This window comes from Anabas testudineus, chromosome 10 (genome assembly GCF_900324465.2).
Source record: "Anabas testudineus chromosome 10, fAnaTes1.2, whole genome shotgun sequence".
NCBI lineage: Eukaryota > Metazoa > Chordata > Actinopteri > Anabantiformes > Anabantidae > Anabas > Anabas testudineus.
The window spans coordinates 12174472-12193147 of record NC_046619.1 but is presented as its reverse complement, the minus strand read 5'-3'; the positions used below and the strand labels follow the sequence as shown (position 1 = coordinate 12193147).

General features: G+C 39.3%; 1 protein-coding gene across 2 annotated transcripts; it reads right to left on the bottom strand.

Moving 5' to 3' along the window:
- Window positions 1-6210: 6210 nt before the first annotated feature.
- Window positions 6211-15803, bottom strand: LOC113160035 (histamine H2 receptor-like). 2 transcript variants are annotated; one of them, XM_026357060.1, is made up of 4 exons: window positions 15686-15803; window positions 7797-9415; window positions 7528-7687; window positions 6211-7272 (listed from the first exon to the last, which is right to left on the bottom strand). In XM_026357060.1, exons 2-4 carry the CDS (start codon window positions 8800-8802, stop codon window positions 7257-7259), a joined length of 1182 nt encoding a protein of 393 aa, XP_026212845.1. In that variant the 5' UTR covers window positions 8803-9415; window positions 15686-15803; the 3' UTR covers window positions 6211-7256. The 2 variants fall into 2 exon arrangements, with proteins under 2 accessions (XP_026212845.1, XP_026212846.1); XM_026357061.1 differs by lacking the exon at window positions 6211-7272 and having other exon boundaries at window positions 7536-7683.
- Window positions 15804-18676: the final 2873 nt, after the last annotated feature.

The following is an 18676-nucleotide window of genomic DNA, read 5'->3' as shown; positions in this document are numbered from 1 at the left end:
ATATATATACATACACATATACACACACACACACACACACACACACACACACACAGTACCCATATCAACAAACATATGTAGCACATGTTGATTATACATGCAGAAAGAAAAGCACACACACACACAAACACACACACTCAAGTCTTTTAGGGGGTTTTCACACCCTGGTAAAGAGGAAGCTGGCTAGCTGACACGAGCAGATTGTGGATCATATGAGATGATCCGCATAGAGAGGAAAAAAAAAAATCAGTTTCTTAGAGGTGATTCATGAACAATGTAGGTGGGTGTAGGTGTGTGTGTGTATGTGTGTGTGTGAGTGAAGGAGAGAGCCAGAAAGACAGTAAGAGAGATGAATCTCTGGTTATTAATTTCCAGCCGCGGCCCCTGGGTGAGATGTTAATATAGGGCTGATTGTGACTAATTTCTTATTAATTGCCATCAGCGATGACACAGTGGCCAGTAATGTGGCTAATTTGTTGAAATGAATTTGGTTTTCTGCGGCATTTTAATTGCTGCAGGTGGGCGCGCTGTCGCTTTTGTTTTTCAGCAGAAAACTTTTGAGGCTGTGCTGCTGCCGGCTGTAAATAGCTTTGGTAATTCAGTGTGAACTATAGCACATTACCATAACAGTATAGTTCACTGTATGTACATGTCTGCACATAATGTCTGCGCATCTGTACACACATGTGCATAAGTGTTTGCTTGTGTTTCTGCCTCTGTCTGATGACATGCACGCAAACAAATCTTTGCAGCATCACTGTAAATGCCACCGAAAAGTTATTCATCAGGGTAATGCATCCTCCTCCTTCCATATATCGCTACACGTTCATGATCATTAGAGTGGGGACAGAGGGACGTTTAAGTTGTTGCCTTTGTTTGTTGAATGTTTATAGCTTCTGTTAGCACAGTCTCAACGACCACTGAGGAACCAGTAGATACAAAATCCAAATCCCCCTATAAAAGAGGAGATGCCCTCTGGGCAGCCATAGCTCATAGTTGGCCTGATTTAGTGGCAGCCAGGAATCTGGGCTTGAATAAAGACAGAGAGCGAGGGCAGAGTGGGAGAGAGAGAGAGGGAGAGAGAGGAAAAGATAGCTCCCTGTGTGATAAATAGCCCCGGCTCTCTCTATTGCATTAGCCGTCCGGGCCGATAGATTGCGAGCCCAATAGACCCAGACGTATGCGATTGGTTTCTCATATAAAAGTTGCATATTAAATTCCTTCACAGGACTGTGCCCCCCAAGCATGAAGGAGGGAAGGAAGAAATGGGAGTTAAAAAGAAAAAAAAAGTGTAGAAAGGAATGGAAGAGCAAGAAAAAGGCTTTTTATGAGAGGCGAAACGAAGGCAGAGAGTTGGGGAAGGCGGAGAAGTAGGGGGAAAGATAATGGCAGGAGAAAAGTAGCTTGATGGTGGAAAAGACAAATGGTGATGTCATGTATTTAATAAGTCCGTGGATATTGGGCGATGAGTGCGACCGTACGTCCATTTAATCAGTATTGCTTCCCAATGAAGATTTCTCTCTTGTTTTGTGCTCGCTCCCCCCTTCTTCTGTTCTCAGCCGTTCTCCACATGCTAACGACCTCTCTAATTGTTTCCAAGCTCATTAAGATGCTGATGTTTTAATAGTAATTAATCCGTCATTTGCCTACATGCAAACACGGGCCACTGAGGTTTGTTCATTGCTGTTTCAATACACTGATAATGCAGTAGCCTAGTCAAAAGAGACAATATCCTGCTAATTTAGCTCATCACGGTTAATTGGTTGTTAAGTGCCTTTAATTACCAAGCAGGCTTTGGGATTTAGGTCTGCAGAAAGAGGGGGGTCGCGATGATTGTCCCTGCCTGTCTAATGCATCTTGCGTGAACTTTGAAAACTGCAATAAATGACCAAAGGGTGAAAAGAGACACACGCTGACCCTGTTCTGTTTTCTATCTCTGCTCTTTTCTCTCTCTTCATTTCCTTTCGTCTCTTCTCTCCTTTCCTCCGTCCTCCTGTCCTATGCTCCATCTCTGTCTCACTCCCTATCTCTTTCTCCAGATATTATTAACTCATTAAGTTTTTTTCATTATTTTTAATAAAAGATGAGTTATGGCTTTAGCCTCACTGTGGCAGCATCCCCCCACACCCCCCACCACCTCCTCCTCTCTCCTTTTCCTTTCAACCATTTACTCTCTCCCCTCCTCTGCGTCATCCGTCCATTTTCTCTTTCCTTCTTGGCCATATTGTACCTCCTCCGATATGTTTGACCCCTGTACTGCAGTTTCTTGACCCCAGTGTTACTGGTTACAACCTTCTGTCCATCTTCTTTGCTTTCACCACACTCACTCACATCTATCAATCATCTCTCTTTCTCATAGCGCTGAGCAGTCTTTAGATGGCATTCATAAGATTTATGATTCATGATTCTCTCTCACATGTGAGTGTTGGTGAGAGAGGGAAAAGACGGAGAAGGAAAAAGAAAAGGAGAGAGACAAAGACTGGAGAAGGAGAGGGGCTTGTCGATGACACAGTTGAATAATGACAATATCTATGATTGATAGCTTATGCAGAGTCGGGTGTGTCTACTGTGTGTGTGTGTGTGTGTGTGTGTGTGTGTGTGTGCGCATTAGAGTGACAGAAAAATAGTTTACTGTATATCCTCTGTTTTTCCTCACATTCATTTGGTGTTAAAGAAGCGATGATAAATGGGTTTCATGCGGTGTGAACTGTCAGTGGTCACTCTTGAAAAGAGAAGGAGGCAAAGAGAGAGTAGCAAGTGATCAGAATTACCAAGAGACACATGATTTTATATAGGAATAGAGGCACTCGAGGAGATGAAAGCGTAGTAAATGTCTTTCAGTTAGAGAGGGCAGTATTTAACCATTCTGGCTTTCATCCATGAAAACGCTAAATTAAAATTTTAGTGCAGAAGCTAGTCATTTACTTTTAGAGATTTTAGCCATTTTATGCTACATTTGGATTTGTAAATGGTACATGGGTCGCACTTCTAGTGTTTTTCTGCCTTAACAGAGAGAGAGAGCACTTTATGATTTGTCTTTTCTTCAACCATTACTACACACATTCTTACACACTGATGCCAACAGAGCTGCCAAGCAGTGCACTGGACCGTGGGAGCAACGTGGACTTCAGTGTCTTATATTTGTTCAAATGATAAGAGTCATTCTAGTGTCCTCTTGACACAATAAGAGGTATTATCGGTCTATATATCAAAAGCCAAGAGACATTGGTTTACTTTTGAAGCATACTCCACCATGTCATTAGTTCTGAAAAACGTCATCAATGCATTGGGGTTTCTCATTTTGAGCAATATTCAGTTTTCTGGCCTGAAGCAAATCAGACAGAACCTCAACAGACTTCAGCTAGTCCAGAAAAAGGCTGTTGGACTCATGTTAAGATGTTCATGTGGTACTAATATTAATGAAATGTATAGACTTTTTTGGTTTCCCGTAGAAACCAATATTATTAAGTACATCATAAACATTTTCTGCTCAACTGGAGCGCTGATGAAATCCACAATTTTTCTTCTCACTGTAGAAGTAACTGTTATTTAGTCATTACTTGTGCTGAAAGTACTTTGTTGAAAGGCTCAGTTATATTCAGAGGATAGTCTGAATGGCATAACTGCCTCATGTCAGATCAGTTTGTATTTCTACTTTTAAGAAACATATAAAAATAATTAAAATTTAATTTTTAATTCAGTTCAATCTGAAGATTTAATATTTAGTTCAGTACATATTTAAAGCTAGTTGGCTTTTAATTTATTAAATGTATTTATTTTTGGTTTTATTGCACCAAATTGGATCATATTTAATTTTCCTTTTGTTGCACAGTTACTATGTAAACCGACCTCCTTTCTGAATGAACAGCATCACTTTTCCATAAAACTTACAATCCCAATCTTACTAGGTCCAGTTTTGTAACATTTATGTGTGAACTACATTCAGTCGCAGTAATGGAGAGGCATGCACATGATTATGATCTATATATTAAGGATGCTGTGAGACATAGTGGGCCTACCACTCATGACAGTCTAGGAAGTGATGCTTTAAAAGCCAAGACCTAATTCCAGACATTATTTGGACAATGACATTGTCCTGCACACAGCCCCAAACAAGGATGAGATGTTGCAGAACTGGCAGTAAGAAATCAACTTTGTGCGTGAGAGCAAGGCTACGGATTAGAAATTATAATAAATTAAACATGGATATAAAGGAACATGATGTAATAAATAAATAAAATGAAATTCTACATTTTACCAGAAACATGCAAAAGACAGGATAGCACAGGAAACAGGAAATGCATGCCTAAATTAGTCCATTGTGGCTTCAGTAAATGTAAGACATCAGCAGTTATTTAGTGTGATGTGACCGTACCTTTATTCAGATTTTACTCATAGGAGATTTGCACAGAAATTAAGCTTTGCAGTCATTTAGGAGGAACGATCAATTGCTTACATCAGCTATTTAGCTTCAGCTGTCTCAGTCAAGATCACTATCGTTGGCTTATTAAAGCATAATCTGTTTAACCTCTGGCTGACTAGTAACATCCAATCATCTTCACACGTGTATTCGGTTGTTAGCATATAGATATTAAGTTCCCACTGTTATCCTGCTAGTTCCTAACGTCCTTATAAAATGTAAAGAAAGGAACTATTGTTGTTTTGTTTACATTTGTCTTTCATTCCCTGCTGTTATGTGTTTGTGGTAGCAGCTCTTTCTGCAGAACCCTCATCGCTGCTTGGATGCTTTTAGAGCTACCTTAAAAAGTAAAGCTTTCCGTTTTTCAACTATTTGCTATGAATTGCTTGGAGCTTGACAGAAGAGTCTTTGAATAATGACTGTGCATTTTGTCCCTTGCATTTTACAGTGCTGTTTTTCACAAAAAAAAAAAAAATGGATTGCCTCCAAGCAGACTCAACAAATGGTTCAAATACATATAAAAGTGTTGATTGAGACATGTTTAGATTTTTTCACTACTGTCTTTTAACCCTCAGCTGACGAGGCTGTTGTTGTGAATGTACAGTGTGTTCCTCCGTATATATGTGGAACAATGCATTCTTTAGTGGAGCATTAATGCTCAGCTATTCTCCTTAATTGAAGAAATAACCAGCCTGGTTGTTAAATACCAAATAAGTGTTCTGTTGAGTTTGAATGGGCTCTGAAGCCTCCATCATAATATCTACACTTCTGTGTCAGTCCTCGAAGGAAATAGCTGCAAGTATGAGGAAGGTCAAGTGTTAACGTGGCAGTGGTTTGAGGCAATGTCTGCTGACAGCTGTGATGAATTGTATTCAATGTTCTTTACCACTCATACGGTGATTTCTGTTTCATCCCACATGATAATACCTTCCATACACGAGTATGGACTATCTGTGTTACCTAGACATATGGTAATAGCTACAGTCCATGTACTGTGCCATAGCCTTTATTTAAGCTGCTCTTTATTGGTACCGTATGGTTGAACTATCATTTCCTGTTTTACAGGAACAGCTCACGCCATTTTTTTAATCCTGTTATTTTTATATTATCATACTGTACATACATTTGCATGCATTATGCCACTGAACGAATAACAAAAACAACAAACAAACAAACAAAAAAAACCCTTCACTGACGGCGTTTGCATCCACGTTCAAATGTCTCTTATTTCAACATTTTTGTGCATTTTTTTAAAAGTTCATTTTTCATCCGTCTCCGTCAGATGTTGTGAGACCTCATTTTATAATTAGAAGTCCATGCACTTTGTTGAAATTGTGATCCTTAGTGTTTCCACTGGAGTGCAGTCTTGAGTCAGCATAAAAAATAGAGTTCATGAGATTGATGACCAGCCCGTTGGAGGTATTAGCGACTGGTTATGTTGGGCAACTTGTGTTTTAACATCGTCCATTTAGAAGTATCTTCAATTTATCAGTCCTGTGTGGATCTAGGCAAGCTGTGTTCATAAATTTGGTTCTTGCTGATGAGATGTGATGTTTTCCCCCATTTCTGTTAAATTGTGGATAGTGTGACACACAAAAATACAGGATCAAAAGTTTGTTTCACTGTTCAGTCATATTTGGTTGATGGAACATGTGTAGGGAATATTAGTGATGAGTAGGGCAGCTTCTGATCTTGGCACCGAGATGAGCCAGCTTGCTGTAAAAACATTCACATATAATACAGGGCTACACTTAAATATTCTTAGGAGGTAGGATTGGTGTTCGATTTTAAAAGGTGTGTGCACGTATGAGAACATTGTAGAACTGTTAAAAGTGACACACAGTTGAACATTTTAGAATTTTGTTAGTCAGTAAACACATGAGTAAGAAAAAATATCTCACAAGACACAGAGTCACAATAAACATGGTTAACAATAAATCCAGTGAGGCGTAATTGCGCCTCCTTGATGTTTCATAGAAGGTCACCAACTCGCTGTAGTTATTTGCCGCAGAGAAATACGTTCTCAAATCAACACAGTATCTGTAAAATGAGGATTTCTATTTTTTAAAAACATTGCTAGGCATCTGTCTTGTTTTAAAAGAGCATCTTGCATGTTATATATCTTGCACACTTCATTGTAGGTAGTAACAGTGTGGTAGTTGGCATGATGATGAAAAGATCAGGTTGATGTTATTCTTCTTTATGTGTTGACAATACTTGTACAATAAGTATGAGATAGCAATTCTGGTGACACCATTTTCCCATACAGTACACACATATACTACATTTTAACATTCTTGGAAAGTTCTTGTTCTGTATGGGGTTTACTGTTCTTGTGTGGGATAGAGTTTTCTCTAGCTGTAATGTTGTAGAGTCTTTACGATGTATCGGTAATCAAAATACTACTGTATGTTGCCTTGTTGCTTTAGCTAATACACACTTTACAAATATGTACATACAAATCTCAAGACAATTAGTTGATAGTGTCGATAGTGCAAAAGAAAGAGGACAAGATGAAACTGGATAATACAACTTTACGCTGTAAAATCAAATTACTGGGCCTGATAAACAAATGGCGTGATGCATAGTGGACATGTGCCACACTTCATTTGTTTTGCGGCAGACGTGGATAAGAGACCATAGCGATGTTTTTACAGTACACCTACTTACATGGTGCATTATAGATGTTTCTACTGTGGCACAGAGGGCTTCCAAACACAGGGAATATAAATCTTGGTCCATATTTTTGTCTGTTTGTTTTCTCTTCAGTATGGATTTTGGTTCTCAGTTGCAACCGCAGTGTAGTGAACACAGCATCCACCTCTCTACCACAGGCTCAACACAACCGGAGCCTGCAGAAAGGAATAAAAAGAGTTTGTGCAAGTGATCAGATTTTGTGTTTTAGGGTGAAGAGGACACAGAATATACTGCATCATCTGTGCAGTTATATGATGGTGTCACGTATATGCAGCTTAACTGACTGTCCTTTATTGGTGAAACAACTTATTTTCATGATTTTTGGCATTTGACATGTAGTGAAAGTGAATTTGTGGCTCATTTATTCAATTTTTGCTGATACTCTGCATGCATTTAGACAAGGAGTTTACCTCTCGTTGCCATTGACATCTGTGGCTGGGCTGCCATTTGCAAATGGAGTCGTCCTTCTGTTCATTTCTTGAAGCATGACAGTTTGATCTGTTAGACCTGCCCTGCAGGTTACAGGGGTGTGGCCACACAGCAGTGTCACCTCTGTAAGCTGCTCTCTGGCTGAGATATGAGAATATAAGAAAGGAAAAAACAAACAGAAAAACAGGAGAAACTGTAGTCCAAATGAAATTCATTGAGGAACTTAATAGCTTGAACTGTGCATGTTTACCTGCTGTTACACTTGGAGACGACTGCCGGCTCCTCCACCCACTGTAAATAGGGCATCGACATCTCAGTAGATGTGTGTATGCTGACCTGAAGTCTCTGTTGAGGGCTCCATAGAGGATAGGGTTGAGGGCTGAATTGGCGTAACCTAGCCACAGCACAATCTGAAATTCTGGCACGGTGCTAGGGTCCGGATGCTCTTTTAGTCCCAACACTGTGAACAGGATGAAATAAGGCAGCCAGCATACAACAAAAGCCCCTATTACTGCCGCCAGAGTGACTGTGGCTTTGTGTTCCCGCAGAGCCACCGCTGTAACACTGGAAACTACAGTGGTACTGGTGGAAGGATTGTTCCTGCTGTTGTAGCTTGTTATACAAGTGGGTCGGGCGCTGATAATGCGTTTTGCCTGTGCCCGTGCAATGCGCAGTATTTGGAGATAGGTCCAGCACATTGCCACAAGAGGCAGATAGAAAGTGAGAAGTGAGTCAGTTAGTACATAGGGTCTGTTGAGTTCAAAACGACATTTCCTCTCTGGAGCCCAAGGCCCCTGGTTCTGCACTGTCCCGTTAACAGTGTTCCACCCCATTTGGATGGGCAAGAAAGACACGGCCACAGACACTGTCCAAACACTGGCCATGGCCACAGCAACTCTCCATGGCAACACCAGTGAGGCATATCTCAGGGGCATGGTCACTGCCAGGTAACGGTCCACGCTGATGGCCAGGAGGGTGAGGATGGAGGCAGTGCACAGCATGACGTCCATGGAAATATAGAAGTTGCAGAAGACCGCGCCGAGCGGCCAGTCGTTGTTGAGCTGAAGGAGGGCGGAGAAAGGGAGGACCAAGAGGCCGAGTAGCAAGTCTGTCACAGCCAGCGACACAATGAAGCAGTTAGTGAGGCAGCGGAGGCGTCGAGAGGCGCAGACAGCCAGGCACACCAGCACATTACCACCGACAGTCAGAAGGATGAGGAGGGACAGGATGAAACCCAGCATCACTTTTGACAACATTATCGCTGAAGCTTCACTGGAGGCAACCGGATGACATCATGACTGAGCTTTTATATGAACCATTGTTATGTTTTCTTTCTAGTTTTAGGCTACATGAGTTACTTTTTACAAAGACAACTGTCACACAATAAGACGTGAGATCATATATATAATATTAATAAATACGTTTGCAGGGATTACTTGTGTGCTCCCATTTATTGAGGTGCATACAATCTAACCTCACTTTCTCCATGATTAAATGTGACTTAAGATCTTGGGCACACATAATCCTTTTGTCTCCTCCACTTTCACAATGTTACCATTGTCTTAGCTGCTAATTTACTTGACTTTTTGCTGTTCCTTTTTGGCCTGGACCCTTTTAACTCAGTGGCTTCACTTTTCCTTGTGACTTGCCCAGTGCTCTCATTTACACACTTGACAGTAATCATTAAAAAAAAAAAAAAGACAAGACGTTGACCACCACTTGTCTCCTGACAAATGCTGCTACAGAAAACAGTAATTCAGCACTGTTTCTCCGTTGAAATGTGATAGTTGTTGAACTGTCTCCTGTCTTCGTAGCTTATTCATGTTTGACCGAGGCATCATTTACCATCTTCTATGGCTGTAGTGACACCTAGTGGACAAAGATGGGGGACACAGTTAGTGTTGGCACAGTATTTCTTAAGGTTTCTTTTATTTGGCAGCAGTTACTTCCTTTTAGTCTGATTAAAAATGTAACTTACAAACCACTTTGGTGCTGATCTATTGTAATGTCTCAGATAGATTATTTTAATCTGTTTACGTGCATTAGAACGATTTAGCTATAACAACCATAAATGGATGAGGACGATCAGAGGATGTTTCATAAATTCACTGGACAAAGCAGAGAGACAGTGTATTATCCGTGCATATGTGTTGTTGTGTTTATGTCTAACTGTCTTTACAGATGATATATTGTATATTTGGGTGCACTGGACATGGCGTCTTTTCTTCTTTCTGCTGGAGAATTAAAGACTAACTTGGCATCTGGTTTGTAATAGCTGCAATAAAACAATAAATTAGCAACTACTGACAAAATGACTCGCGGTATGATGGAAAACTGTCTTTGGAATAAGCAGACTGTGGATATATTCTCTAATGACGTTCCAATGAACTGTGCAATGACTTTAAAAGATGAATCGTGTACAGACTATGTGAGTAATTTCTGAACAGTGACTGCTGCGGCTACATGTGACAATTACAGGATGAATGTTAAAACTGACTAAAATGATCAAGTCAGTGCACTGACGCATGGATGCTTATTACATAGAAATATCAAGCTAAAGTTTTTTAAGATTAGCTAATATAAACCACCATAAGCTCGGGGTCATACCAGACCAAATAAGGCTGTAACAACGAAACCAGTGAGTACACTGAACTGAGCAGGGATGCCTTTAATTGCTCATATCTTCAACTTTTCAAAAGGAAAAAAAAATGTGTTATTGTTTACAACTTACATAGTTTTACTTTAAGTTAAAGAAATGAACAATTAGCATTTCAGGGTTTTCTTTATACTATTGTTCTTGTATTATTTATTGCTGAGTTGTGAAACAAAAACCTCATGCGGTTACAATAGTACTGATCTTAAAGTTAAACTCGAGCCTTTCATGCAGAATTTAGAAACACTGTACCAGTTAATCCAGGCACATTATTTATCGTTGCATGGACTTCATTGGCTTTAAATAGATGTGAAAGTACTGTATAGGTACCATATTTGTAGGCTCTAATGTTCAGTTATGTCATGGCAGCCATTTTCTCAATAAAACAAGTGTTACAGCTGCCACTTTAGGCAGTCAGCTCATGGGATTTCCAATCTATCCATGATAAAACAATAAACCATGATGGATGAGCATGCTTGTTGTGGCCACAGTATTTGTTCAGCAAAGCAGAAGATGTGCAACCGTGTAACGTCTCTCATTGTTCTGCGTGTCAAATGGTTATCAAAAGTTTGGGTTGGGCTGTTAAAAGCTGCTCTGTTAAATATAATTAGGCTCAAAAACAGATTAAATGTAATATGTAAATGTAATAAATACAGTAACAGTTGTCAAATCAGAAATAAAAAACAGAAATAAAAGCATATACAGATTCCAACAGCTTGTAAAGTTATTTACATGATATACTGCTAATAATATAATGTCATTCTTTAATGCATTTTGTAAATGTTGTTTTTTTACATAGCCCTTGTTAAGAGAGCTGCAGAGTTGTTATTTGTCCTCTGTGAACTCATTCAATAATGGCATGCGGGCATGAGTTTATTATGTGTGGTTGGTGGAATGAGTGTAACTGCTTGATAAGTGAGAGTGTGTGAGAGAGTGTGAGTGTGGAGTACATGCGTTTGCGTCAGTGGGTGGTGGGTAATGTTTGCTCGTCTATTTTCTAACACTGTAATGGATATCGGGACATTTGCCAGACTTGGTCCAGAGCCGCTCACTTATCACCTCCGGAGAGAGAGAGAGAGAGAGAGAGAGAGAGAGAGAGAGAAAGAGACGTCAAGAGATGGACATACTGGCTTCACATGAAGACGAGAAGGAAGAAAATAACACTATATAATGAAAAAAGTAAAAAAAAAAAAAAAAAAAACACAGAAAAAGAAAGGTTTTAATTAAATCTGGGTCTACAGAAACCAGGACCTCATATCTAATCTTTGAAGTCTTGTAATCTTCACTTCTTTGTTCTGTGGACACATTTCTGTCACTGACTCTCTGCTTTGAACTCCATCCAGAGCAAACACTGATAACACAGTCACTAGCGTATGAAGTATAGCTCTCAAATGCACATTACATCGCAGTCTTTGTGACAGAACCACAGACCGACTCTCTGAGACCACACATTTCAACTGTTTTCATCATTAAAATATGCCCCTTTCACTCTTGGTCACTCTTGTTTTGTCTCTTTCCCTCTGTCTCTCTGTCTCACACACACACACACACACACACACACACACAGACAGCTGGAATGAGGCTTGACTTGGCTCCAACATGGGCCTTAGAGACATACTGTATATTTCAGCCACTACAAAATTTTTCAACAAGGACTTTGTCTCAACCATGGGACTTCATGTATATGTGCTCCCATTCTTATGAGGATATCTACCCTTCAGTTCCTTTTCCCAAATTACTTTATGTGCGGTGTGTGTGTGTGTGTGTGTGTGAACGCACAACCATATTCGTTTCCTGTGTTTATTTTAGCATAAATATTTGTGCTTTTAATGAAACAATTAATATACAATCATGTCCACTCGCTTATCAAGAAGCACAATAGCCTACTTACTTAGTAGAAATAAGATGCAAATGACTTGCATTTTTATTTTATTAAAGCCAAGACTACAGTTACAGAAAAAATTCATTCATTCACCTTAATGTTGACAAGAACTACTCCTACAGTAAATAGAGCATAGCTCACTTAGACAGTGTGCTACTTTATTACTGACCATCTGTTTTCTTTCATAGACTTCTCATTAGTTGTCCCTAATGGAAAACAATGGTGAGTGTCACTTTATCTGTATATATAATTACAGACACACAGATGCGCGCACACACACACACACACACACACGTGCACACATCGCTTGTCTATCTGTTGTCCTGCATGGACCTACTAACACCCAAACACCAAAACACATGTCTTAGTAATGGATTTCGAGGACTGTAATGGATTGTAATAAGTGCTGAGTACTGTGTTATCAAAGGATGTGAAGGCTGCTCTACTTTCAGCGGGTTTCTTCATCCAAATGTGGACGCACGTGTTTGGGATTTTGAGCACAATGGGTCCATTCTGGCAATAGATGTATGTGTGTGTAACTGAGGTGACACCCAACAGTAGGTGGACACAACAGTGATGAAAAATTAAGTTTTTGACTTTTAAAAGCTCCCTGACAGCTGCATTTCCTTGTCTCTTCACTTCCATCGCACACAAATCAGATGCACTGTAAAGGATTCATCCTACACCCATCTAGACCTTGCTTTACTCTGTAAGTGGTCTAGTGAAAAGAGCCCAATTTGGGTATTGATGGAAGGCAGAAAAGAAGCAGAAACAGTGGCTCTTTACCACACATGGTCTGAGCTCGGAGATGAGTAATGAGGTTATTTACCTCTCAGCTGGGACTCGCTGTCTGAAATGTGAGATTCTCTAAATACGATGTGCTCATTCTGCTATCTTTTTTCACCACCCAGATGTGTCTTTTTAGAAATACATACATACGCGATATCTGATCTTCTTCAGCCCATAGAGAAACTAAAGTAATCATATTTGTTTTTCACAAATATAAAGTTAGAAGTGATGTATGATATGTTTTCACAGAATCAGGAAATACCGTCTCAGATCACTTCAATATTGGTTTTTGTTGTGATTAAATTAACATTTTTAGCCAGTTGCTACAGATTAGTCATTGAAACAGGAAATAACTCATTCATCCACTCACTGATTAATTTATTCGGTTCTTAAAACTCAATCACAGTTGGTGTATGGAAAGAGGTATGGCAGTGTCTTAAGGTGATGCACTCAACTGAATCACTTTGCAGTCTTGAGACGTGGGGGACCATGTGGCAACAGCAAAGCCCATGCTATGACTACAGTACATAATTATGTTTTGTTCTGTCAGTTACAGTGTGATCAGAATATTAGACAGAGGCAGATGCAGTTTCCTGAACTTTCTAGGATGCATGTAGTTTTTTTTTTGTTTGTTTACTCCAGGTTTACCGTAAGCAAAGGAAACACAAGGAATTTCAACTGGTACCAGATCAATAAACATTTTATTAGTGGGGACTATTATACTGAAAAAGCTTACAAATGTTCAAAGCAACATTTGACCCTGCACACAGCGTCCATCAGAGCAACATAATGCAATCAGACTTCTCAATGCTCCATTTATACTAATATAATTGAATTGTGCACCAGATTCTTGGCTCACTCACTTCCTCTGCTTTTGCAATGCAATCTATAGCAGTCTACATATTTATGAATGTGCAGACGCCTGTGTGTGTGTGTGTGTGTGTGTGTTCTTGTGGGTGGATCTGTATTGTGTGTGTGTGCACACACATATGTGTGTCTGTCTTCCTGTTTGTCTTTGTTTTTGTCCTTGACAGAGAGACCCACAGAGAGGAACTGGAGAGAGAGCGAGAGGGAGAAGGAGGTGGTTTGGGATGGGGGGTTGCTTGGTAACAGCTGTGTGTCCTGACCAGCGGAGGGAAGGTGTGGACTCTTGACGAAGCGTGAAAATGAAACACACAAAAGTGACAGACACAGCCACAGTGAGGTGCACAGATAGGCAGGTTAGACACATAAAATATGCATAGAGAGTAACAGCATGCATTGCTGTGACACACACACACACACACACACACACACACACACATGTAGGTCGCATGGGGATAATTGATGGATCTCAATGTGTCAGTTTTGACCATAGCACATCTCTGTTATATCTAATTTAATAAATGCCCAAGTAAGCAGACACCCACACAGATATATTTTTATAGAATGACACACACACACACACCTGAATCAGCACATTTCCTGTAGCTCACAGTTACACTTTTCATCAGCTCGTAGAGTTTTTTTTCTGAGCTGCTCAGCGCTGAATATGGTTCACTGACCAAGTCATGACTCTTAACCACATCCTGTCACTGTTCTGCTGTCTGCTTCTGCTAACACAGACATTACAAAGTTACCCTAGTTTAAGCATGTCCACGTGCAACATTTTCTTTGTTATAAATGTCCATTTAACTAATTTGTGGGCTACCATCATCACAATTTAGCTTATCACCACCTCATGAAAGCTTTTATAATTTTATCTGATACCATTTCCCCATACAAAATAGTTTTTTTTCTTTTTGGCTGTCATGAGCAGCTCCTTTGGAAACAAACACACGGAAGCTCTAGCTGTGCCTTCTAATCTGAAATAAAGAGCTCTAACTGCAGAAAATCAAACTTTATCAACATTACATTGGGGGTTTTGTGATTTATTTCATTCACTGTCAACTCATGTCATTCATATCTTGACCACTGAATAAGGACATTTAACAACAACAAAAAAGGATGGCACTACTTCCTTTGCCCTTTATATGAACTTTAGGTAAGTTCATTCTATCTGAATGTTTTTATGGGTTTGTTGATATTTTTCTACCTATGTGCATGTCTGTCCATGCATTTCACACTATTGGTTTTAAACTACCACAGTGTAAAGGTGAAGTGAAAATGTGGGCCTTCACAGTATGAAACAAATACAGCAGTGGGAAAAGATAAATTCATTTTAGAATACACACACTCAAAAATGCTAATGGAAAAATCTCACTTCCTCATTTTCAGGACTGAGTAAATGACCTCTTGTACATTTGTCATTGTCTTTAGTTTACATAATCACACCAGACTCCTGATTTACTCAGCTGAACTCCCTACAACCACAAGCTGTCAATCTGAATTTAAGTTACACAGTTCAAAACTAAATAGTTCCCCTGCAGCTCAGCTGACAAACAGACTCACAGAAAAAAAAAACTGTTTAAGATTAAAGCCGTCCGTCACTCACCTCACAGATACTATTTATCACATACTTTACTTCCCTTTGTGAGTCTTGGCATGAAAATGCTTAAAATCCGGACTCAAAGAAAGTTGAAACAACAACAATTGTGCTTTTATTCAAGTAGCTGACAAATTAACATCACGTTTTATTGTTCCTCTAATATTCTTATTTAACTGTGGGAATGTGCACCAGTAAATCAGTGTAGCCTAAAGCAAATATTGAGTCAAACATAACATTGAGTTATGCTGTCACACCACAAACACAGCTGAATTTCACACGCAACTCATTCAGATTTTTATTTTTATTAAATACATTTTAGCAGGGCAAAGTAGGAATTGATCAACTTACCACTGTGCTGCTTTTCTTTTCCTGTGACGACTGCCCCTGCTGTTCTGCACTGCTTCCAGAGTGACGAGACATCCACAGTCTCGCTCACGAAGTGTGTGTTTGTGTGTCTAATGAGTATATAAGTGTGTGTGGGAAAGAGAGGGAAGAGAGAGAGAGAGAGAGAGAGAGAGAGAGAAAAGGAGCGACAGTCACTCGCATAGCTCTCTCTGCCTCGCCCACTTTTTCTTACACTCACTCTGCGTCTCCTCCTGTTATTCTTCTCTATCTCTTGAGGTTAATTTGCTTTTGAAATTGCTTTAATAGCTCTTTTGTTCTACTCAACAAACTGTTGCTTTGGAAATTGTGTTGTGCTACCTGAATAATTCAAGCAACCTGTTGCCTTCAGCCCTAATGGAATTCTTGGCAAGTAAGTCTGGTTTGGAGAAGGGACACAGGAAGCAATGGTATTCATACATGCATTATTTATTTATTTTTCTGTCTTTAAGATTTTTTCTCATGCACATGCCTCTGCCCTGTAAACTTTATACAGTTTGTTAATTAAGCAATTCTTTAGAGCTTCATGGATGGATGGCTCTTGGGTAAAGAGAATTGGCATCAGTTGGACTGGAGTGATGTCAATGACCCAGTAGGTCACAAAGATTTCTGAATCTTTCTAACCTTTCTTTGGCCTTTGCTGCACATTTCCAATGTCAATGCATTTTCTTGGCTTCAGGCTAACATTCATATGTCATTATCACTTCTCTTCTCATAGCTTTTGTCCTTTTTTTTCCTCCTTCTTTATCTGTCTAATCTCTCTGTTTTGGGCTCTGTCTCTCCGCCTCCACAGCCCTGTTCATATCTTAGTTGGTTCTGAATTTAATCTCTCTTTACGTCTTTTTGTTCTTTTTCTGTCTGGTAGAGGTTGTCCCTCTGCCAGCCGCATCTTTTTATTCACTTCATCTTTGGCTGTATCTGTCTGTTACATTGGTTGCTTTTGTTCTCTTTCTTTCCACACACCTTTAAACTCCACCCTTATTTCTCCTTGTGAGTCACAGGAACAAGGTTCCAGTTTTGTTCCACTGCACAGAACCATGTGATAACATATCTTTCTTTATCATTTCTTCTTTTATTTTCTGCCCTTCTCTCTCTCTTTCTTCACTTGCAGGTCTTTTCTTTATCCCCACTTTGTAATAAAGCACAAATTCTCACCTTCTTGTGTGCACGTCAGTGCTAATTTTCTAAACTCTAAACCTGACAGTGTTTAATCCATAGTGTGCTGACAAGCTCCGTCTTCCCTCAAGTTTCTACAACCACACAGTCTCCTCACCTTCTTATGTTTCTGAGCAAGCGGAGGATATTTGATTGGTACGCTCAACTCTGAGCCAGTCATCAATCAGTCATTTGATTATGTCCAGTATTTGATGTCTGTTATTAGAAGATCATATGGGTGTGCCTTGGCTGTGGTACCTTTGGACTGCAGTGTTCCCAGGAAAGTCAGACCAAATAAATTTACCATTTCTTTAAAGTCATACTGTGAAAAAAGCAGTTGGCTGTGGTGCCTCAACTTCCATTAGCATCATTGTATAATTTTTTTTACAATGGGAAGTTAAACCATAGCTCTCAGTCTAGGTCAGGAGTGTGTTTAAAATGTGCCATGTCTTGATAAGATAAGATAAAATTAGGTAATAAAACAAAAACTCATTTAGAACTCCAACACCCTCTTTTGGATTTGCAAAGTAATGACATTATCTCTAAGGAAATTAGTCATTTGTTAGCGTGTCAGCCACAGGCATGTCTAGTTCAACAAAAATACTGTACAAAAAAACAGAAAACTAATTCTTAAATGAGTTCCCACAGAAACAAGTATGTGAATAATTTAATAAATTTGAGTGATTGCCACTTAAATAAAGGTAGTCAATAAAATATAATTTGATTAAACTAACTGTAATAAATGACTCAGCTGAAACCAGGAAGTTGTTGTTTTCACTTTGACACAAAAGAGTACTTTTTGTAGATTTTTTTAAAACAGCCAAATAAGATCACACACCAATAGATGTTATAAGAAAAAGATTTTAAAGGAGGTGAATACCTTTTATAGGCACTACATTGCAGTATACACCAGTTTATCAGTGAAAAAACATTAAGTATGAGAGCTGTCCACTTTATGATGCTGATGATGAGATACCAAATACCACCCACAGTAACAGTCACAAGCTGATAACACAACACATAGGCCTTGTTTAGTGTCTATCATGTTTTGACAGCATCATTGGTTAAGAGTCAACCTGACAGACAGCTTTTTAGATTCTTGGCAGTCCGTGTCTTTCTAGCCAAAGACATAAAAGAAATGTCACATACAGTATATTTACTATGACAATAAAGATCAGTCATTCATTCATAAGTTGAAGAGGCTTCGTACTGTGTCGATGGACTAATTCTAGTCATCCACCATTCTTCTAACGGGAACTATGATGCGTACTGTATTTCCAGTTTAAAGATTAATCTACCTCTCAGGAGTGAGGTTGAGTGAGTTGCTCACTGATCCATAATAAATAAAACTTGTGTTCCTGTTTTTCCACTTAGAGAGTGTTGAAGTGTGTAGTTCATAATTAAAGTCAAAAGAGTGTTCAGTAATATTCACGAGGGACCTATACATTATGAATAGTTGTTGCCAGTTGTTACTGTGGTGATGATGTTCTCAGTGTAGGAAGTGGTTATTACCCTGGCAACATCATCTGGAGGAGGTTCAGGGAAATTACAGCCTGTATTTGGTGAAGGAGTTTTTTTAATTTGAAATGAAATCAGATGTGAATATCAGCTTTAGAAAGTAATACTGAAACAAGCAAACCCAGAAACAAATTGACACACCTCTTTTTTACATTTTCTACTGCTGTTTGAGCTTACCCTAACTAACCAGCTCAAAGAGGCACTCGCATCTCATTTAGTGAAAATGAATGAGAGGCAATTTGCTATTATGGGTTGAATCTGGATCTTTATTTTACAGTTTAATCT

What these genes read in the sequence shown, in the direction of transcription:
- LOC113160035 (XM_026357060.1), bottom strand. Translation starts at nt 8,802, where the DNA reads ATGTTGTCAAAAGTGATGCTGGGTTTCATCCTGTCCCTCCTCATCCTT. An exon ending in GTCTCCAAGTGTAACAGCAG is followed by an intron (nt 7,688 to 7,796) that starts GTAAACATGCAC and finishes CTCATATCTCAG; the next exon opens with CCAGAGAGCAGCTTACAGAG.